At 61.8% G+C, this 23,258-nt stretch overlaps 1 protein-coding gene across 1 annotated transcript in view; it reads right to left on the bottom strand.

Moving 5' to 3' along the window:
* Positions 1 to 1,565: 1,565 nt before the first annotated feature.
* LOC140691655 (small ribosomal subunit protein uS3m-like) overlaps positions 1,566 to 23,258 on the bottom strand; it is a 33,732-nt gene continuing 12,039 nt past the window's right edge. Inside the window, exons 3-4 of the mRNA XM_072955520.1 lie at positions 3,558 to 3,669; positions 1,566 to 2,000 (exon numbers count right to left, since the gene is read on the bottom strand). Of these exons, the coding sequence (XP_072811621.1) occupies positions 1,717 to 2,000; positions 3,558 to 3,669 (396 nt within the window). The 3' untranslated portion in view covers positions 1,566 to 1,716. The remainder of the gene's footprint in view (positions 2,001 to 3,557; positions 3,670 to 23,258) is intronic.

The following is a 23,258-nucleotide window of genomic DNA, read 5'->3' as shown; positions in this document are numbered from 1 at the left end:
TCTGGGTTCTGAGGGTCAGGGACATAATCAAGTCCAGCTGAGTTTGTCAAGGTCACAGTCAGCGTAATGGTGAGGGTCAGAACTTCTGGTTAGCCAGTATTAGGATGAAAACGTGGAACAAAGGGTCAAGTTCAGATGAAAAGGCAGGTTCAGGATCAGATTGAGGGTGAGGGTTTGTCAGAGTGAAGGTCAGAGAGGGTCAGGGTGAGGGTCAAAGTCCAGTCAGCTTGAATTTTGTCACAAGGGTACCAGTGTGAGTCTCAGGGCCTGAACGACAACTTTGCGATTGTTGAGTCTTAGAGCAGGGTCAAGAGCAAGGATGGATCTGTGTGAGGGAGTGTGTGGGTGAGGGCTGAGTTTCAAGGTCAAGGTCAGCCTCAGAGTCTGGTTTAGTGATGAGCGAGAGCCAGAATTAGGGTCATATTTAAATGATTTTCTGGTTCGTGGAAAAGGTTATGATGAACGTTTGGGTGAGGATCACGGTCAAAGGAAGCATCAGTGTTACCAGTTAGGATGAGTTGAGTTGGGGTCACAGGAAGGGTCGGGACAGTGTTAGCATGAAGTTTTCAAAGCGAGGTTTTCTGCATGTCAAGGGCACAGGGTCATGGTCAGGGCCAGGGTGAGTCCGTCAGTCTAAGGCCCTGGTGGACACCCTCAGGTAAGTGAGGTTGAGGGTAAAGGTCGAGTTGTGGGTAGAATCAGGGAGAATCAAGGGTTAGGATCAGAGTGGGCATTGGCGTCCAGGACCAAGTTAAGGGTATCAGCGTCGTTGTCAAGGGGAGGGTCATCGGCATCTGGGTGGAGTCGAAGGTCAGCAAACCCCGCCCCATTTCCCAGTACCACGTGCAGCTCCCGCAGATAGCACGTCCCTGAAACGTTCTTCCCTCGTTTACCGGCCTACCTACCTCCCTCACCTGCCTGGAGTCTTCGATGCTGCCCATCCGTCTGCCCCCTTCCACTCGGATACAAGTGCTGTGAAGGCAAGGATCCTGGAATGGAAGGTTCTGTTCCTTGATGGGCTCCCAGCTGAGTGTCTGGCACAGTGTAGGGGCAGTTAAAAGCTTAATAAATAATGAGCATGCAGTACAGGATTTCTGGGGAGAAAAGTACACCTGGAAATAAACTACAACAGTTTACAGTAGTCCTTCCTGGGGAAGCATTACAAGTAAGCTTCATGGTTAATGTCATACATGTCCATATTGTTTTTACTTGTTTTTTGAGGGGGAGGTAACTCGGTTTATTTATTTAGTTATTTCAATGGAGGTACTGGGGACTGAACTCAGGACCTCGTGCATGCTAAGCATGTACTCTCACCGCTGAGCTATAACCTTCCCCACCATGTCGGTATTGTTTCGATTTTTAGAAAATTAACACTGCTTGAATCTTTCCATTTTTAAGAGGCAACGAAGAACTTCAGGTAAAGTTCCTGACACAATTGGCACAAAATACTCAATGAACTGTTAAATATTACCTAAACCTTATGTAACTAGCCGCCTTCCTGGGAAGCCTACAGCATCCTCAAGGAAGCCCTGTTTTAGTTCCCTAGATGGACTGAAAGGCAGGACAACATGGAAAAAGTCTATTTATTCGAGGGCAACTTTGAAAACAAAGCCTCAGTAGTCTGATGGGACCTACTTCCCCCATTTCTACTTCAGCCCTTTCCCACAGGTTTCTGTCCTTCGCAGGCTAGAGCTTGATGCAGAAGGGGCAGATGGCCTAGATGTACTTATACACAACCTTGGAGGGCACAGTTTGCAGGTGCAGACGCACAGGACACTTGTAGAAGTGGGACAGCAGGGTCTCGCTGTAGCCCACGAGGAAGTAGAACTTGTGTGCGGGCAGCTGTCTCAGGACCAGGGCACAGATCTCCAGCTGGTTAGCCCGGCGCTTGAGGACAAGCTGGTCAGCCAGGCAGCCTGGGAAGGTGCCCAGCATAAATTTGCGGAGGAAGACATCTTCCACTGTCCGCTCTGCGGCATGCTCCTCCCCATCCAGGTTACCTGAAAAGAGAAGGGCGCCACGGCACGTTGGTCAAAACTCTAGCGGTAACATCCAAGGGCCCTGGGCACTTGATTCCACACCCGACCCCAGCCTCTTCTCTTTTGTCCTATAAAGGGAATAAAAAGAAATACACTTTAAAGGCAAAGTACATTATGCCAATAACCCCCAAACAAATCCTGTGAAGTACATATGATCAGTACCCTTGTTTTACAAAAAAAAATTCGCCAGGGCACAAGACTCAGGTGATTCCTCTGCCAGCCCCCTTCCCGCTCCTTCTTCACCACCGTATAGAAGCCCTCGCCAGCCCACAGGCCAGAGATGAGGCCACCAGCTACTTCTGAGTTTAAGGATGTGAGTTCTCTCACTGGCCAGCGCCGTGACCTCAACCACTGGATTCTCGTTCTGGACCCTGTAGCTGTTAAGGGTCTCTACACCCACCCCCAGACTTTAGACCCAGAACTTGAAATGGGTGTGGAAAAGAAATCCATATTTTAAGTACGTTCTCTAGATACATGTATCTCAAACATTCAAGTTGAGACTCTCATAGGAAACAAAATACTATTGATTCTCATTAATCCATAGTAGTTATATTCTATAAACTCACTAGTTATGTTCCATAAAATCACCGTGAATAATGAATTAGCAAATAATGAAACACTGTTCCTGATGGAAATACATGGTTAGGTTTCTCAAGCCTTTGGTTACAATATTTTTGTCAACAGATCAATATGTAAGGTTTTATTTTGTTTTTCTGTTTAAAGATATCTACGTGTGGCTGGTTAACACTGAACTCTTTCCCAACACCTTTGTTAACTCATGCCTGAAGAAAGCTTTTTTATCATGTTTTCCCTGTAAGGTAAATTGAAGCCTTCTTGTGCTTAGGAACACTAGACAGAACTTCAGTATTATATGCTACTTTGAGGCAGTGGAATCACCAAAAAAAAAAAAAGCACAAAACTTGAAAACACAGCATTAATACATTTCAAAATGGATATCTGTTTACAGCATGAAAGCTGAAGCTAAAAGGCAGAGCCTTGCTTGCATGGCAAGATGCATGAGGGGTTCTGCTCCGCCCATGTCTCAGAATGAACGTGAAAGACCAAGAGTGTGCAAATTCACAAACATGGAATCTGTGAATAATGGAGGGCAACTTGTAGTGAAACGTGTGCTTCGGGGGGAAACTGCAATATTCAGTTTTCCGGGTCATCGATTTCTACTGGGTTATAACACTTTCCACTGCCTCTGAGCTAGTCTACATCTCCTTAAATTACAGACACCCAATAGCAATACAAAATAATTGCCTTCAGGCACCGTGAATGAAAAATAACTGCCAGCCGTATCACGTCTCTGCCTTTTTACTTCTCCTTTGAAGGCGCTAACTGATTTCTGTCTCTGCCACTGATTAGTGAGTCAAATAAAACTTCTGACACGTGTTCATTTCCTGTTTTTGCGACAATCACAATTAAGAACTCCTGCGGTGGGGCCTGGGGTCGCATCACCGACCCCCTGCACGTCCTCGTCCACCTCTACCACCGAGACAGGCATCGCCCCCTCACTTGTGTGCAGCGACAGCCAGCCTTTGCGGTGCACGATGTAGTGAGGCGAGTGTGCCTCCTCGTAGGTCACTGGCTTGTCCCCCTTACCCACTCGGACTCGGGCCGCCCGATTCTAAAAGAAAAGAAGAGTCATCATTTCCCGCGACCACTAACCCAAACAGCGACCACTGGACCAAACCGCGCCTGAAGCCAGGATCCCATAGCCACTGACCCAAACGGCGCCCCAGGCAAGGCCCCCGCGACCACTAGCCCAAACCGATACCCAGACGAGGCCCCCGCGACCACTGACCCAAACCGCTCCCCAGACCAGGCCCCCGCGACCACTGGCCCAAACCGCTCCCCACACCAGGCACCCGCGACCACTGGCCCAAACCGCTCCACAGACCAGGCCCCCGTGACCAGTGACCCAAACCGCTCCCGAGGCCAGGCCCCTGTGACCACTGGCCCAAACCGCGCCCCAGGCCAGGCCACCGCGAAAACTGGCCCAAACTGCTCCCCAGTCCAAGCCCCCGCGACCACTTGCCACAACCGCGCCGCAGGCCAGGCCACCGCGACCACTGGCCCAAACCGCTCTCCAGGCCAGGCCCCAGAGACCACTGGCACAAACCGCTCCCCAGGCCAGGCCACCGCTAACACAGGCCCAAACCACGCCCGAAGCCAATATCCCGGAGCCACTGACCAAAACGGCGCCCCAGGCCAGGCCCCCGCGACCACTGGCGCAAACCGCGCCCCAGGCCAGGCCCACGCGACCACTGACCCAAACAGCGCCCGAGGCCAGGCCCCCGCGACCACTGGCCAAAACCGCTCCACAGACCAGGCCCCCGTGACCACAAGCCCAAACCAGGCCCCCGCGACCACTGGCCCAAACCGATCCCCAGACCAGGCCCACGCGACCACTGGCCCAAACCGTTCCCCAGACCAGGCCCCCGCGACCGCTGGCCCAAACCACTAACCAGACCAGGCCCCCGTGAACACTGGCCCAAACCGCTCCCCAGACCAGGACCCCACGACCACTGGCCCAAACCGCTCCCCAGACCAAGCCCCCGCGACCACTGGCCCAAACCGCTCCCCACACGAGGCCCCCGCGACCACTGACCCAAACCGCTCCCCAGACAAAGCCCCCGCGACCACTGGCCCAAACCGCTCCCCAGACCAGGCCCCCGTGACCACTGGCCCAAACCAGGCCCCTGCGACCACAGGCCAAAACCGCGCACGAAGCCAGGATCTCGTAGCCACGGACCCAAATGGGACCCCAGGCCAGGCCCCCATGACCACTGGCCCAAACCGTGCCCCAGGCCAGTTCCCTGGGACCACTGGCCCAAACCGCTCCCCAGGCCATGCCCCCGCGACCACTGGCCCAAACCGCTCCACAAACCCGGCCCCTGCGACCAGAACCCCAAAATGCTTCCCACACCAGGTCCCCGTGACCAAGGCCCAAACCAGGCCCCAACGACCACTGGCCCAAACCGCTCCCCAGACCAGGCCCCGGCGACCACTGGCCCAAACCGCTCCCCAGACCAGGCCCCCACGACCACTGACCCAAACCGCTCCCAAGGCCAGGCCCCCACGACCACTGACCCAAACCGCTCCCCAGACAAAGCCCCCGCGACCACTGGCCCAAACCGCTCCCCAGACCAGGCCCCCGTGACCACTGGCCCAAACCAGGCCCCTGCGACCACTGGCCAAAACTGCGCACGAAGCCAGGATCTCGAAGCCACGGACCCAAACGGGACCCCAGGCCAGGCCCCCATGACCACTGGCCCAAACCGTGCCCCAGGCCAGTTCCCTGGGACGACTGGCCCAAACCGCTCCCCAGGCCATGCCCCCGCCACCACTGGCCAAAACCGCTCCACAAACCCGGCCCCTGCGACCAGTACCCCAAAGTGCTTCCCACACCAGGTCCCCGTGACCAAGGCCCAAACCAGGCCCCAACGACCACTGGCCCAAACCGCTCCCCAGACCAGGCCCCGGCGACCACTGGCCCAAACCGCTCCCCACACTAGGCCCCGCGACCACTGGCCCAAACCGCTCCCCAAACCAGGCCCCTGTGACCACTGGCGCAAACCAGGCCCCCGTGAACACTGGCCCAAACCAGGCCCCAACGACCACTGGTCCAAACCGCACCCCAGGCCAGGCCCCTGCGACCACTGGCCCAAACCAGGCCCCTGTTACCACTGGCCCAAACCGCTCGCCAGACCAGGCCCCCGCGACCACTGGCACAAACCGCTCCCCAGACTAGGCCACCGCGACCACTGGCCCAAACCGCGCCCCAGGACAGGCCCCGGCGACCACTGGCCCAAACCGCTCCCCAGGCCAGGCCCCCGCGACCACTGGCCCAAACCCCGCCCGAAGCCAGGATCCCGTAGTCACTGATCCACACGGCGCCCCAGGACAGGAACGCGCGACCACTGGCCAAAACCAGGCCCCCGCAACCAATGGCCCAAACCGCTACCCAGGCCAGGCCCTTGTGACAACTGGCCCAAACCGCTCCCCAAACCAGGCGCCCGCGACCACTGGCCCAAACCGCGCCCGAAGCCAGGATCCCGTACTCACTGACCGAAAAGGCGCCCCAGTACAGGCCACTGCGACCACTGGCCCAAACCGCTCCCCAAACCAGGCCCCCGCGACCACTCGCCCAAACCGCTCCCCAAATCAGGCACCCGGGACCACTGGCCCAAACCCCTCCCCAGGCCAGGCCCCCGCGACCACTGGCCAAAACCGCTCCCCAGGCCAGGCCCCCGTGACCACTGGCTCAAACCGCTCCCCAGACAAGGCCCCCGCGACCACTGGCCCAAACCGCTCCCCAGACTAGGCCCCACAAACACTGGCCCAAACCGCTCCAAAACCAGGCCCCCGTGACCACTGGCCCAAACCAGGCCCCCGTGAAAACTGGCCCAAACCGCTCCATAGACCAGGCCACCGCGACCACTGGCACAAACCCCTCCCCAGACTAGGCCACGTGACCACTGACCCAAACCGCTCCCCAGGCCAGGCCCCCGCGACCACTGGCCCAAACCGCGCAGGAAGCCAGGATCCTGTACTCACTGACCCAATCGGCGCCCCAGTACAAGCGGCCGCGACCACTAGCCCAAACCGCTACCCAGACGAGGACCTCGCGACCACTGACCCAAACCGCTCCCCAGAACAGGCCCCAGTGACCACTGGCCCAAACCGCTCCCCAGACCAGGCCCCCGCGACCACTGGCCCAAACCGCTCCCCAGACCAGGCCCCCGCGACCACTGGCCCAAACCGCTCCCCAGACCAGGCCCCCGCGACCACTGACCCAAACCGCTCCCCAGACCAGGCCCCCGCGACCAGTGACCCAAATCGCTCCTGAGGCCAGGCCCCTGTGACCACTGGCCCAAACCGCGCCCCAGGCCTGGCCACCGCGACCACTGGCACAAACTGCTCCCCAGTCCAGGCCCCCGCGACCACTTGCCACAACCGCGCCGCAGACCAGGCCACCGCGACCACTGGCACAAACCGCTCTCCAGGCCAGGCCCACGAGACCACTGGCACAAACCACTCCCCAGGCCAGGCCCCCGCGACCACTGGCCCAAACCGCTCCCCAGGCCAGGCCCCCGCGACCACAGGCCAAAACCGCGCCCGAAGCCAGGATCCCGGAGCCACTGACCAAAACTGCGCCCCAGGCCAGGGCCCGCGACCACTGGCCCAAACCGCTCCCCAGGCCAGGCCCCCGCGACAACAGGCCCAAACCGCGCCCTGAGCCAGTATCCCGGAGCCACTAACCAAAACAGCGCCCGAGGCCAGGACCACGCGACCACTGGCCAAAACCGCTCCACAAACCCGGCCCCTTCGATCACTAGCCCAAACCGCTCCCCAGACCAGGCCCCCGTGACCACTAGCCCAAACCAGGCACCCGCGACCACTGGCCCAAACCGATCCCAGACCAGGCCCCCGCGACCACTGGCCCAAACCGCTCCCCAGACCAGGCCCCCGCGACCAGTGACCCAACCCGCTCCCCAGACCAGGCCCCCGCGACCACTGGCCCAAACCAGGCCCCCGCGACCACTAGCCCAAAGCGCTCCCCAGACCAGGCCCCCGCGACCACTGGCCCAAACCGCTCCCCAGACTATGCCCCGCGACCAATGACCCAAACCGCTCCCAAGGCCAGGCCCCCACGACCACTGGCCCAAACCGCTCCCCAGACCAAGCCCCCGCGACCACTGGCCCAAACCGCTCCCCAGACCAAGCCCCCGCGACCACTGGCCCAAACCGCTCCCCACACAAGGCCCCCGCGACCACTGACACAAACCGCTCCCCAGACAAAGCCCCCGCGACCACTGGCTCAAACCACTCCACAGACCATGCCCCCGTGACCACTGGCCCAAACCAGGCCCATGCAACCACTGGTGAAAACCGCGCACGAAGCCAGGATCTCATAGCCACGGATCAAAACGGGACCCCAGGCCAGGCCCCCATGACCACTGGCCCAAACCGTGCCCCAGGCCAGTTCCCTGGGACCACTGGCCCAAACCGCTCCCCAGGCCATGCCCCGCGACCACTGGCCCAAACCGCTCCCAAGGCCAGGCCCCCACGACCACTGGCCCAAACCGCGCACCAGGACAGGCCAACGAGACCACTGGCACAAACCGCTCCCCAAACCAGGCCCCCGCGACCACTGGCCCAAACCAGGCCCCCGCTACCACTGGCCCAAAAAGCTTCCCACACCAGGCCCCCACGACCACTGGCCCAAACCCCTCCCCAGGCCAGGCCCCTGCGACCAATGGCCCAAACCACGCCCCAGGCCAAGCCCCCGCGACCACAGGCCCAGACCGCTCCCCAGACCAGGCCCCAACGACCACTGGCCCAAACCGCTCCCCAGACCAGGCCCCCGTGACCACTGGCCTAAACCGCTTCCCAGACCTGGCCCCCGCGACCACTGGCCCAAACTTTCCCCAGGCCAGGCCCCCACGACCACTGGTCCTAACCGCTCCCCAGACCAGGACCCCGCGACCACTGACTCAAAACGGTCCCCAAGACAGGCCCCTGCGACCACTGGCCCAAATCGCGTTCCGGGCCAGGCCACCGCGACCACTGGCCCAAACCGCTCCCCAGACCAGGCACCCGGGACCACTGGCCCAAACCGCTCCCCAGGCCAGGCCCCCGCGACCACTGGCCAAAACCACTCCCCAGGCCAGGCCCCCGCGACCACTGGCTCAAACCGCTCCCCAGGCAAGGCCCCCGCAACCACTGGCCCAAACCGCTCCCCAGTTAGGCCCCACGACCACTGGCCCAAACCGCTCCCCAAACCAGGCCCCCGTGACCACTGGCCCAAACCAGGCCCCCGTGAAAACTGGCCCAAATCGCTCCATAGACCAGGCCACCGCGACCACTGGCACAAACCCCTCCCCAGACTAGGCCACACGACCACTGACCCAAACCGCTCCCCAGGCCAGGCCCCCGCGACCACTGGCCCAAACCGCGCCCGAAGCCAGGATCCTGTAGTCACTGACCCAATCGTCGCCCCAGTACAGGCCGCCGCGACCACTAGCCCAAACCGCTACCCAGACGAGGCCCCCGCGACCACTGACCCAAACCGCTCCCCAGAACAGGCCCCCGCGACCACTGGCCCAAACCGCTCCCCAGACCAGGCCCGCGCGACCACTGGCCCAAACCGCTCCCCAGACCAGGCCCCCGCGACCACTGACCCAAACCGCTCCCCAGACCAGGCCCCCGCGACCAGTGACCCAAACCGATCCCGAGGCCAGGCCCCTGTGACCACAGGCCCATACCGCGACCCAGGCCAGGCCACCGCGACCACTGGCCCAAACTGCTCCCCAGTCCAGGCCCCCGCGACCACTTGCCACAACCGCGCCGCAGGCCAGGCCACCGCGACCACTGGCCCAAACCGCTCTCCAGGCCAGGCCCACGAGACCACTGGCACAAACCGCTCCCCAGGCCAGGCCACCGCGACCACTGGCCCAAACCGCTTCCCAGGCCAGGCCCCCGCGACCACAGGCCAAAACCACGCCCGAAGCCAGGATCCCGGAGCCACTGACCAAAACTGCGCCCCAGGCCAGGGCCCGCGACCACTGGCAAAAACCGCTCCCCAGGCCAGGCCCACGCGACCACTGGACCAAACTGCTCCCCAGACCAAGCCCCTGCGACCAATGACCCAAACCGCTCCCCAGACAAGGCCCCCTCGACCACTGACACAAAACGGTCCCCAGGACAGGCCCCCGCGACCACTGGCCCAAATCGCGCTCCAGGCCGGGCCACCGCGAGCACTAGCCCAAACCACTCCACAAACAAGGTCCCTGTGCCCACTGTCCCAAACCTCGCCCCAGGCCAGGCCCCCGCGACAACTGGCCCAAACCACGCCCAAGGCCAGATCCCCGTGACCACTGGTCCAAACCGCGCCCCAGACCAGGCCCCAGCAACCACTGGCCCAAACCGCGCACCAGGACAGGCCAACGAGACCACTGGCCCAAACCGCTCCCCAGACCAGGCCCCCGTGACCACTGGCCCAAACCAGGCCCCCGCTACCACTGGCCCAAATCGCTCCACAGACCAGGTCCTCACGACCACTGGCCCAAACCGCTCCCCAGGCCAGGCCCCTGCGACCACTGGCCCAAACCACGCCCCAAGCCAAGCCCCCGCGACCACTGGCCCAGACCGCTCCCCAGACCAGGCCCCAACGACCACTGGCACAAACCGCTCCCCAGACCAGGCCCCCGCGACCACTGGCCCAAACCGCTCCCCAGACCTGGCCCCCGCGACCACTGGACCAAACTTTCCCCAGGCCAGGCCCCCGCGACCACTGGCCCTAACCGCTCCCCAGACCAGGCCCCCGCGACCACTGACTCAAAACGGTCCCCAAGACAGGCCCCTACGACCATGGCCGAAATCACGCTCCAGGCCAGGCCACCGCGACCACTGGCCCAAACCGCTCCCCAAACCAGGCCCCCGCGAACACTCGCCCAAACCGCTCCCCTGGCCAGGCACCCGGGACCACTGGCCCAAACCGCTCCACAGGCCAGGCCCCCGCGACCACTGGCCAAAACCGCTCCCCAGGCCAGGCCCCCGCGACCACTGGCTCAAACTGCTCCCAAGGCAAGGCCCCCGCGACCACTGGCCCAAACCGCTCCCCAGACTAGGCCCCACGACCACTGGCCCAAACCGCTCCCCAAACCAGGCCCCCGTGACCACTGGCCCAAACCAGGCCCCCGTGAAAACTGGCCCAAACCGATCCACAGACTAGGCCACCGCGACCACTGGCACAAACCCCTCCCCAGACTAGGCCACACGACCACTGACCCAAACCGCTCCCCAGGCCAGGCCCCCGCGACCACTGGCCCAAACCGCGCCCGAAGCCAGGATCCTGTAGTCACTGACCCAATCGGCGCCCCAGTACAGGCCGCCGCGACCACTAGCCCAAACTGCTCCCCAGACGAGGCCCCCGCCACCACTGACCCAAACCGTTCCCCAGAACAGGCCCCCGCGACCACTGGCCCAAACCGCTCCCCAGACCAGGCCCCCGCGACCACTGGCCCAAACCGCTCCACAGACCAGGCCCTCGCGACCACTGACCCAAACCGCTCCCCAGACCAGGCCCCCGCGACCAGTGACCCAAACCGCTCCCGAGGCCAGGCCCCCGCGACCACTGACACAAACTGCTCCCCAGTCCAGGCCCCCGCGACCACTTGCCACAACCGCGCCGCAGGCCAGGCCACCGCGAACAATGGCCCAAACCGCTCCCCAGGCCAGGCCCCCGCGACCACAGGCCAAAACCGCGCCCAAAGCCAGGATCCCGGAGCCACTGACCAAAACTGCGCCCCAGGCCAGGGCCCGCGACCACTGGCCCAAACCGCTCCCCAGGCCAGGTCCCCGCGACCACAGGCCCAAACCGCACCCGAAGCCAGTATCCCGGAGCCACTGACCAAAACGGCGCCCCAGGCCAGGCCCCCGCGACCACTGACCCAAACAGCGCCCGAGGCCAGGACCAAGCGATCACTGGCCAAAACCGCTCCACAAACCCGGCCCCTGCGACCACTAGCCCAAACCGCTCCCCAGACCAGGCCCCCGCGACCACTGGCCCAAACCGCTCCCCAGACTAGACCCCGCGAACACTGACCCAAACCGCTCCCCAGGCCAGGCCCCTGCGACCACTGGCCCAAACCAGGTCCCCGCGACCACTGGCCCAAACAGCGCCCCAGGACAGGCCCCGGCGACCACTGGCCCAAACCGCGCCCCAGGCCAAGCCCCCGCGACCACTGGCCCAAACCGCTCCCCAGACCAGGCCCCCACGACCACTGGCCCAAACCGCTCCCCAGGCCAGGCCCCCGCGACCAATGGCCCAAACCGCTCCCCAGGCAAGCCCCCGCGACCACTGGCCAAAACCGCTCCACAAACAAGGCCCCTGTGACCACTGGCCCAAACCTCGCCCCAGGCCAGGCCCCCGCGACTACTGGCCGAAACCGTGCCCCAGGCCAGACCCCTGCGACCACTGGTCCAAACCGCTCCCCAGGCCAGGCCCCTGCGACCACTGGCCCAAACCTCGCCCCAGGCCAGGCCCCCGCGACTACTGGCCCAAACCGCGCCCCAGGACAGGCCCCGGCGACCACTGGCCATAACCGCGCACGAAGCCAGGATCTCATAGCCACGGACCCAAACGGGACCCCAGGCCAGGCCCCCATGACCACTGGCCCAAACCGTGCCCCAGGCCAGTTCCCTGGGACCGCTGGCCCAAACCGCTCCCCAGGCCATGCCCCCGCGACCACTGGCCCAAACCGCTCCACAAACCCAGCCCCTGCGACCAGTACCCCAAACTGCTTCCCACACCAGGTCCCCGTGACCAAGGCCCAAACCAGGCCCCAACGACCAATGGCCCAAACCGCTCCCCAGACCAGGCCCCGGCGACCACTGGCCCAAACCGCTCCCCAGACTAGGTCCCGCGACCACTGGCCCAAATCAGGCCCCCGTGACCACTGGCCCAAACCGCTCCATAGAACAGGCCACCGCGACCACTGGCACAAACCCCTCCCCAGACTAGGCCACGCGACCACTGACACAAACCGCTCCCCAGGCCAGGCCCCAGCGACCACTGGCCCTAACCGCGCCCGAAGACAGGATCCCGTAGTCACTGACCCAAACGGCGCCCCAGTACAGGCCCCGGCGACCACTGGCGCAAACCGCGCCCCAGGCCAGGCCCACGCAACCACTGGCCCAAACCGCTTCCCAGGCCAGGCCCCCGCGACAACTGGCCCAAACCGCTTCCCAGACCAGGCCCCCGTGACCACTGGCCCAAACCAGGCCCCATGACCACTGGCCCAAATCGCTCCCCAGACCAGGCCCCCACGACCACTGGCCCAAACCGCTCCCCAGACCAGGCCCCCGCGACCAATGACCCAAACCGCTCCCCAGACCAGGCCCCCGCGACCACTGACTCAAAACGGTCCCCAGGACAGGCCCTCGCGACCACTGGCCCAAATCGCGCTCCAGGCCGGGCCACCGCAACCACTGGCGCAAACCATTCCCCAAACCAGGCCCCCACGACCACTGGCCCAAACCGCGCCCGAGCCAGGATCCCGCAGTCACTGACCCAAATGGCGCCCCAGGCCAGGCCCCCGCGACCACTGGCCCAAACCGCACCCCAGGCCAGGCCCCCGTGATCACTGGCCGAAACCAGGCCCCCGTGACCACTGGCCCTAACCGCTCCCCAGGCCAAGCCCCCGCGACCAATGGCCCAAACAGCTCCCCAGGCAAGCCCCCGCGACCACTGGCCCAAACCTCTCCACAAACAAGGCCCCTGTGCCCACTGGCCCAAACCTCGCCCCAGGCCAGGCCCCCGCGACAACTGGCCCAAACCGCGCCCAAGGCCAGACCCCCGCGACCACTGGTCCAAACCGCGCTCCAGACCAGGCCCCAGCAACCACTGGCCCAAACCGCGCTCCAGGACAGGCCAACGAGACCACTGGCCCAAACCGCTCCCCAGACCAGGCCCCCGCGACCACTGGCCCAAACCAGGCCCCCGCTACCACTGGCCCAAACCGCTCCACAGACCAGGCCCCCGGGACCACGGGCCCAAACAGCGCACCTGGTCAAGCCCCCGCGACCACTGGCCCAAAAAGCTACCCAGACCAGGCCCCCACGACCACTGGCCAAAACTGCTCCCCAGGCCAGGCCCCCGTGACCACTAGCCCATACCAGGCCCCCGCGACCACTGGCCCAAACCAGGCCCCCGCGACCACTAGCCCAAACCGCTCCCCAGACCAGGCCCCCGCGACCACTGGCCCAAACCGCTCCCCAGACTAGGCCCCGCGACAAATGACCCAAACTGCTCCCAAGGCCAGGACCCCACGACCACTGGCCCAAACCGCTCCCCAGACTAAGCCCCCGCGACCACTGGCCCAAACCGCTCCCCACACGAGGCCCCTGCGACCACTGACACAAACCGCTCCCCAGACAAAGCCCCCGTGACCACTGGCCCAAACCGCTCCCCAGACCAGGCCCCCGTGACCACTGGCCCAAACCAGGCCCCTGCGACCACTGGCCAAAACCGCGCACGAAGACAGGATCTCATAGCCACGGACCCAAACGGGACCCCAGGCCAGGCCCCCATGACCACTGGCCCAAACCGTGCCCCAGGCCAGTTCCCTGGGGCCACTGGCCCAAACCGCTCCCCAGGCCATGCCCCCGCGACCACTGGCCCAAACCGCTCCACAAACCCGGGCCCTGCGACCAGTACCCCAAAGTGCTTCCCATACCAGGTCCCCGTGACCAAGGCCCAAACCAGGCCCCAAAGACCACTGGCCCAAACCGCTCCCCAGACCAGGCACCGGCGACCACTGTCCCAAACTGTTCCCCAGACTAGGCCCCGCGACCACTGGCCCAAACCGCTCCCCAAACCAGGCCCCTGTGACCACTGGCCCAAACCAGGCCCCCGTGACCACTGGCCCAAACCGCTCCATAGACCAGGCCACCGCGACCACTGGCACAAACCCCTCCCCAGACTAGGCCACGCGATCACTGACCCAAACCGCTCCCCAGGACAGGACCCCGCGACCACTGGCCCAAACCGCGCCCGAAGACAGGATCCCGTAGTCACTGACCCAAACGGCGCCCCAGTACAGGCCCCCGCGACCACTGGCGCAAACCGCGCCCCAGACCAGGCCCCCGCTGCCACTGGCCCAAACCGCTTCCCCGGCCAGGCCCCCGTGACCACTGGCCCAAACCAGGACCCCGTGACCACTGACCCTAACCGCTCTCCAGGCCAGGCCCCCGCGACGAAGGCCCAAACCGCTCCCCAGGCAAGCCCCCGCGACCACTGGCCCAAACCGCTCCACAAACAAGGCCCCTGTGACCACTGGCCCAAACCTCGCCCCAGGCCAGGCCCCCGCGACAACTGGCCGAAACCGCGCCCCAGGCCAGACCCCCGCGACCACTGGTCCAAACCGCTCCCCCGGCCAGACCCCTGCGACCACAGGACCAAACCAGGCCCCCGCGACCACTGGCCCAAACCGCGCCCCAGGACAGGCCCCGGCAACCACTGGCCCAAAACGCGCCCCAAGCCAAGCCCCCGCGACCACTGGCCCAAACCGCTCCACAAACAAGGCCCCTGTGACCACTGGCCCAAACCTCGCCCCAGGCCAGGCCCCCGCGACAACTGGCCGAAACCGCGCCCCAGGGCAGACCCCCGAGACCACTGGTCCAAACCGCTCCCCAGGCCAGGCCCCTGCGACCACTGACCCAAACAAGGCCCCCGCGACCACTGGCCCAAACCGCGCCCCAGGACAGGCCCCGGCGACCACTGGCCCAAACCGCTCCCCAGGCCAGGCCCCGGCGACCACTGGCCCAAACCGCGCCCCAGGCCAAGCCCACCGCGACCACTGGCCCAAACCGCTCCCCAGACCAGGCCCACACGACCACTGGCCCAAACCGCGCCCCAGACCAGGCCCCAGCAACCACTGGCCCAAACCGCGCACCAGGACAGGCTAACGCGACCACTGGCCCAAACCGCTCCCCAGACCAGGCCACCGCGACCACTGGCCCAAACCACGCCCCAGGCCAGGCCCCCGCGACCACTGGCCCAAACCGCGCCCCAGACCAGGCCCCAGCAACCACTGGCCCAAACCGCGCACCAGGACAGGCTAACGAGACCACTGGCCCAAACCGCTCCCCAGAGCAGGCCCCCGCGACCACTGGCCCAAACCAGGCCCCCGCTACCACTGGCCCAAACCGCGCCCCAGACCAGGCCCCAGCAACCACTGGCCCAAACCGCGCACCAGGACAGGCCAACGAGACCACTGGCCCAAACCGCTCCCCAGACCAGGTCCCCGCGACCACTGGCCCAAACCAGGCCCCCGCTACCACTGGCCCAAACCGCTCCACAGACCAGGTCCTCAAGACCACTGGCTCAAACCGCTCCCCAGACCAGGCCCCCGGACCACGGGCTGAAACAGCGCACCAGGCCAAACCCCCGCGACCACTGGACCAAACAACTACCCAGACCAGGCCCCCACGACAACTGGCCCAAACCGCTCCCCAGACCAGGCCCCCACGATCACTGGCTCAAGCTGCTCCCCAGACCAGGCCCCGAGGTCCACTGGCCCAAACCGCACCCCAGACCAGGCCCCCGCGACCACTGGCTCAAACCGCTCCCCAGACCAGGCCCCCGGGTCCACTGGCCCAAACCGCTCCCCAGGCCAGGCCCCCGCGACCACTGGCCCAAACCGCTTCCCAGGCCAGGCCCCCGCGACCATTGGCCCAAACCGCTCCCCAGACCAGGCCCCCGTGACCACTGACCTAAACCAGGCCCCTGTGACCACTGACCCAAACCGATCCCCAGACCAGGCCACCGCGACCACTGGCACAAACCCCTCCCCAGACTAGGCCACACGACCACTGACCCAAACCGCTCCCCAGGCCATGCCCCCGCGACCACTGGCCCAAACCACGAAAGAAGCCAGGATCCCGTATTCACTGACACAAACGGCGCCCTAGGCCAGGCCCCCGCGACCACTGGCACAAACCGCTCCACAAACAAGGCCCCTGCGACCACTAGCCCAAACCGCGCCCAAGGCCAGGCCCCCTTGACCACTGGCCCAAACCGCGCACCAGGCGAAGCCCCTGCGACCACTGTCCCAAACCGCTACCCAGACCTGGCCCCCACGACCACTGGCCCAAACCGCTCCCCAGAACAGGCCCCCGCGACCACTGGCCCAAACCGCGCCCCAGACCATGCCCCTGCGACCACTGGCCCAAACCGCTCCCCAGACCACGCCCCCGCGACCACTGGCCCAAACCGCGCCCCAGGACAGGCCACCGCGACCACTGGCCCAAACCGCTCCACAGACCAGGCCCTCACGACCACTGGCTCAAACCGCTCCCCAGACCAGGCCCCCGTGACCACTGGCCCAAACCACTCCCCAGACCAGGCCCCCGTGACCACTGGCCCAAACCGCTCCCCAGAGCAGGCCCCCGCGTCCACTGGCCCAAATCGCTCCCCAGACCAGGCCCCAGCGACCACTGACCCAAATCGCTCCCCAGACCAGGCCCCAGCGACCACTGGCTCAAGCCGCTCCCCAGACCAGGCCCCTGGGTCCACTGGCCCAAACCGCTCCCCAGACCATGCCCCAGCGACCACTGGCTCAAACCGCTCCCCAGACCAGGCCCCCGGGTTCACTGGCCCAAACCGCTCCCCAGGCCAGGCCCCCGCGTCCACTGGCCCAAACCGCTTCCCAGGCCAGGCCCCCGCGACCACTGGCCCAAACCGCTCCCCAGACCAGGCCCCCGTGACCACTGGCCCAAACCAGGCTCCTGTGACCACTGGCCCAAACCGCTCCCCAGACCAGGCCACCGTGACCACTGGCACAAACCACTCCCCAGACTTGGCCACGCGACCACTGACCCAAACCGCTCCACAAAACAGGCCCCCGCGACCAGTAGCCCAAACCGCGCCCCTGGCCAGGCCCCCGCGACCACTAGCCCAAACCGCGCCCCAAGCCAGGATCCCGCAGCCACTGACCCAAACGGCGCCCCAGGCCAGGCCCCAGCGACCACTGGCCCAAACCGCTCCCCAGGCCAGGCCCCCGCGACCACTGGCCCAAACCAGGCCCCCACGACCACTGGCCCAAACCGCTCCCCAGACCAGGCCCCCGCGACCACTGGCCCAAACTGCTCCCCAGGTCAGGCCCCCACGACCACTGGCCCAAACCACGCCCGAAGCCAGGATCTCGCAGTCCAATACAAAGAAACAAGAGTAACACCTGAATGAAGGCTCCCGGAGGTGAAACACCCTGAGCAAAGGCGGGGGTGCGGGTTGGTGAGGGTGGCCCCTGGGTGCATGCCCCTCAGAGCCTGCACCTGGAGGGTGAGGGGATGCCTCGGTCTGCACATGACTGAGCCAGCAGCCCCGGAGCCCAGAAGAGAGGGGACACTCAGCCCTCCCGGCCCACGCTGTGTGCCAGGAGCCCAGCGTGGCAGAAGCTGAGGCCATTCGTCACCCCTCCGCCCTGGATCTGAGCAGCCCCCGGACAGCTCCAGGCAGCAGTGGTGGGTCGGGTATCGTGACACCCAGGTCACACCCTGTCCCAACTCTGGGTCTGGGGAGAAAGTCATAAAAGACTCCATGTTTTTCAGACAGAACCCCCCCAGCAGGACACCCCCACCCCCACGAGGCGGGAAGAGGAGGAGGGGCAGCCAGGTGACCTCAGACGTTCTTTCTGTGCTGCCACTTGGAAGACGGTGGCAGGACATTTTGGCTAATTTTACAGTGAAGTCCTGCTCTTCAACATGTAAGTATAGGGGTCAATAATTTAAACTGAAGTCTCTGTACATGATCGCCAGCTTCTTGGGAGTTACAGAATCATGTAAACTCGAAAAAAAGTAAATAAATAAAAGCAAGAAAACACCTTTGACAGACGCCTCTGAACACACAGACCTACGTGTAGCAATCACTCAACCCTTGCTGGCAGGTGACTTGAGAAGGGTCAGCTTCAAAGGCCACCAGTGGACATGTTTATTCTGCTTGGCCCACAGCACTGTTAAGATAAGGAAACTCTCCAGAGAAACCTAGATTTCCAACTTTTCTGAAGAGCCCAAAGTCCTGTCCGCGATCGCCTAGACCACGAGTGGTACCTACCCTGTCCCTCCCACCCCGGTCCCAACACGCCCTTCACACGATGAGGCAAGGTCACACCACTTCTTTCCCATCACTCAGGATGCGACAAAGCTGGGGGTCCATGAGACATGAGGCAAATATCATGGGACCTGCAACAGGCACTTCAGGATAATGAAAAACCAGCATCTCCCAATGACCAGCAAAATCCACACTCCTAAGGGGGGAGCAGGAGATCTTATTTCATCACCATTCACGTCTACGACCAGCCTAGCGCAACCACAGTGGGGGCTGGTGACCTGGAGACGCAGGGCCCGGGGGGGACCAGCCACCTGGAGACACAGGGCCTGGGGGGGGACCAGCCACCTGGAGACATAGGACCCGGGGGGGAACAGCCACCTGGAGACACAGGGCCTGGGGGGGGACCAGCCACCTGGAGACATAGGACCCGGGGGGGACCAGCCACCTGGAGACACAGGGCCTGGGGGGGACCAGCCACCTGAAGACATAAGACCCGGGGGGGACCAGCCACCTGGAGACACAGGGCCTGGGGGGGACCAGCCACCTGGAGACATAGGACAAGGGGGGGGACCAGCCACCTGGAGACGCAGGGCCGGGGGAGGGGCACCTGGAGACAAAGGGCCTGGGGGGACCAGCCACCTGGAGACGCAGGGCCCAGGAAGGCAGCCACCTGGAGACACAGGGCCCAGGAGGGCAGCCACCTGGAGATGCAGGGCCCGGGGGGGCCGGCCACCTGGAGACATAGGACCCGGGGGGGACTGGCCACCTGGAGACAGGGAAGTTGGGGGGCATAGGCACTGGACGAGGATCACATGGGGGTCCGGCCTAGCAAAGAGAACACAATTCTGAGAGGTTTGCTAGCGGATAATGGACAGTCCAGGCAGCTGGGGACCTGGTGCTCCAAATGGACCCCAGATTACCTAAAGGTTTCATGAGGGACCCAGGACGAGTTCATCACAAACCATTACCAAGCACTGAACACACTCCGGCTCTTAGAGCAAAGGCCCGCTCAGATAGACAGTCACGGGGCAGGAGGGCCCCGGGCCCTTCACCATTCGCCCAACCCTTAGGACAAGTGACCCCAGGTCAGACATGCACATCCCGTGGGACAGGAGACTTGGTGATGGATGCACGTGGCTCATGGCTCGGTTTTGGCCCAAAGACCCAAGTCTGTGACTTGTCTGGACAAAGGCTGAGGAAGGAAGGGACCCTCAGGTACCATTTTTGCAACTGGGGCCGAACCAGGCTCTGGGTTCTCAGAGCTCTCCCCCTCTTTCCCACCCTTGGAAACAGCCTGCCCATCTCCACCGCCTTCCCCAGGGTGACCCGGAGGGGCAGGGCTACCCTGGCTGACACTCCGAGCACTGGACACTTACCCTGAGCACCGAACAAAAGGAGGTACTTCCTTGCCCCCAAAACTACATTCTGAACAGACACCCAACTCTACGGAGAATACTTTGCCCTCTTCCCAGACAAGAGAGCGTGGAAATATTCTAAAATAAATCCCCTTTATATATATATATATATAAAAAATCTGTGTATTTAAAAGCCTGCACTCTCATCCTTTCTAAAGAAAAGAAATGGGACTCCCAAATCAGGAAAAGGCTCATTTCCACCCACTCCCACCAGGGTGACTGCAGGGACTGAGAGCCTTGTCCAGGAGAGCAGCCCCTGGGTCGCCCACATCAAGACCGGGCCGCTCCCCACGGTGCCCCCCGGAGCCCAGGTGCCGGGGGTCCGGGGGCCAGAACAGTCGGGCACAACGAGGGGGGCCGCCAGACAACACCCGTGCTGGGGAGAGGGCACAGCATTGGTCCAAGGACTCCAGGCGGAATCCAGCTTCCTCACCTTGCATAACACGGCCATCAGAACCAAAGGGGTAACAACATCAGCCAACAGGCCAGTCTACCTGCCACGACAGCCTGGGCGCAGGGCGGACGGTCAGCCCGCCTCTGAAAGACACCTGCAGTGTCCGCACGCATGCGCTGGTGTTTTAAACCTCTGTGTCTCGTAATGGGGGGAAAACTTACTTCTGTCCAAATGAGCAAACATAGTGTTTGACCCAGAAATCATACATGCCGCCGGAGGGAGAATAAACTTCATTTAAAAAACAATTAACTTTCTGAAAGTCAAGCTGGTAAGACATAGCAGATGCCCTTAAATCCGTCAATCAGCTCTGGTCTGTCTGGTTATTCCATTTTTAGAAATCTACCTTAAAAAAAAATCCAAAACAAGTAAAATGCAATAAAATAAAAATCCCAAATGCACAAAGAGGCTGATCTTAGGATCCTTAAAACCTAGGAAAATGGGGAACAAGCTGAATGTCCAGCATCTGGAGAATGGATGACTCACTCCATCAAAAACCACCTCGAAATATTACAGAGCCACTGCCATGTTTATGGGCTCATTTTTAATGGAATGCAAGTGCTCATGACAGAAGAATGCGCAACTTTACGCATGCTGTGACCACTGTATGGATAATGCAGAAAACAAATGCTGCAAGGAGACGTCATTCGAGGTTAATGGCTCCTGTCTTGGTGAATTAGGAGGGGCACGGTTTTGTTCCTCTGCATATTTCTCTGCTTTAAAATTACTCCATGATTAGAATGCATTTGTTTTATTTTTGTAATAAATATCGCAATGGTTTAACTATGAAGTTTGGAAGTCGGAGATTCCTTTTGGCTTGAGAGATCAGGGCAGGCTTCCTGGAGGGGGCCGTGTTTGAAATGAGAACAGAAAGCCAGGGAGAGAGGGCGTTCCCAGAGGAGGCAGCAGCCCCAGCAGAAGCAATGGGGTTGGGTTCTTCCGTGAAAACACAGAACATTCCTGCTTGGTCGGCAAACTCCCCACAGATTTCCTCCTGGGCTGATACAGCACACAGCGCGCTCAGTGCCAAATCGGATTCTGAGAACTTCCGGAAGCGTATCTCAAAGGTCAATCTTCCCATCCAAGGAGAAGTCTAAGTGCAGAAAATCACAGAAGGTACATCTTTTTCCTTCTTCCTATGAGCAACCCTGAGTGGGGAGGGGGCAAGTTCCCTCTCTGGTACAGCAGGGGGGCAAACAGAAACGCACCGAATTGGGGCTGGGGGGGACTGGAAGCTGAAGCAGGAAGACAAGGCAAAAGTGGGTGTTTGCTTTCTAAAAAAATGAGGTATATTTATTTATTTTTAACAGCAGTACTGGGGATTGAACCCAGGACCTCATGCATGCTAAGCATGCACTCTGTCACTGAGCTGTACCCTACCCATTAAACAGGTAACAAAGGATGGAGAGGTGGAGGCCCAGCGCTGGGAGCCAGGTTGGGGACCCTGGTGTCACAAATAAAGTCCAGGAAAGCTAAGTGACATCACCCCCAAAATGAAAGGCTGGAACCGGCTTAAAACTCAGGTCTGCCTGGCTCCAAAGCTGCCCTTTTTCCTACCCCATTTATGTCACCTCCAAAAACTGGGGGTTAGACCTCAGGTCGTGCAGCCCGACCTCGCTCCTAAGGCAGGAGTCTGATCTCCCAGGTCGCTGGCGGGGAACTCACTCATGGAAGAAAGTGACAAGGCGGCCGGGGGAGCAGGGGACCTCTCCGAGAGCCACCTGTGCTGAAGTCAGAAAGGTGACAGTACACTGGGGGGACAAGACACAGGATCGCCCAGACTGGACCCTTGAACCCAAAGGAAAAAGTCTACGTGGGGCTGTCTACACACTGCTGATAAACATTTACACACTTTGGGAAAGACGTGCAACCAACACCCATGCCTTGCACCCTTCAAAGTCCGGGTGGAGCTCTCTGTCTGGGTTTCAGCGGTGTTGCTACAGCAGAAAACGACAAATGCTTGACAACATAATTACAACTGTCACTCTTTCTAAAATGTATTAAGCTTGGAAACATTCAGGGAGTGACTGTGTAGGCCCAGGAGTTAATTACATCTCATAACCTCGTTGCCAGTGCACGTTTACACTGCCAGGAAGCATTGCTAGAAAGGAACCATAATTCATCTATTGTGTCAGCTATTTTTAAATTTTGGATTCAAGAATTTTTTTTTTTTTTTGACTAGGAATAGACTTACCATATGACCCAGGAATCCCACTCCTGGGCATATATCCAGAAGGAACCCTACTTCAGGATGACACCTGAACCCCAATGTTCATAGCAGCCCTATTTACAACAGCCAAGACATGGAGACAGCCTAAATGTCCATCCACAGATGACTGGATAAAGAAGATGCGGTATATTTATACAATGGAATACTACTCAGCCACTAAAAATGACAACATAACGCCATTTGCAGCAACACAGATGTCCCTGGTGAATGTCTTCTAAGTGAAGTCAGCCAGAAAGAGAAAGAAAAATACCATATGCGGTCGCTCATACGTGGAATCTAAAAAAAAACCCAAAAAAAATAAATATAGGACAGAAACAGACTCATAGACATAGAAGACAAACTTGTGGTTGCCAAGGGGTTCAGGGGTGGGAAGGGACAGACTGGGATTTCAAAATGTAGACTAGATAAACAAGATTATACTGCATAGCACAGGAAAATATATACAAGATCTTGTGGTAGCTCACAGAGAAAAAATGTGACAATGAATATATGCATGTTCATG

The sequence above is a fragment of the Vicugna pacos genome, chromosome 36, assembly GCF_048564905.1.
Source record: "Vicugna pacos chromosome 36, VicPac4, whole genome shotgun sequence".
Lineage (NCBI taxonomy): Eukaryota > Metazoa > Chordata > Mammalia > Artiodactyla > Camelidae > Vicugna > Vicugna pacos.
This window is presented reverse-complemented; position numbering and strand designations above follow the sequence as displayed.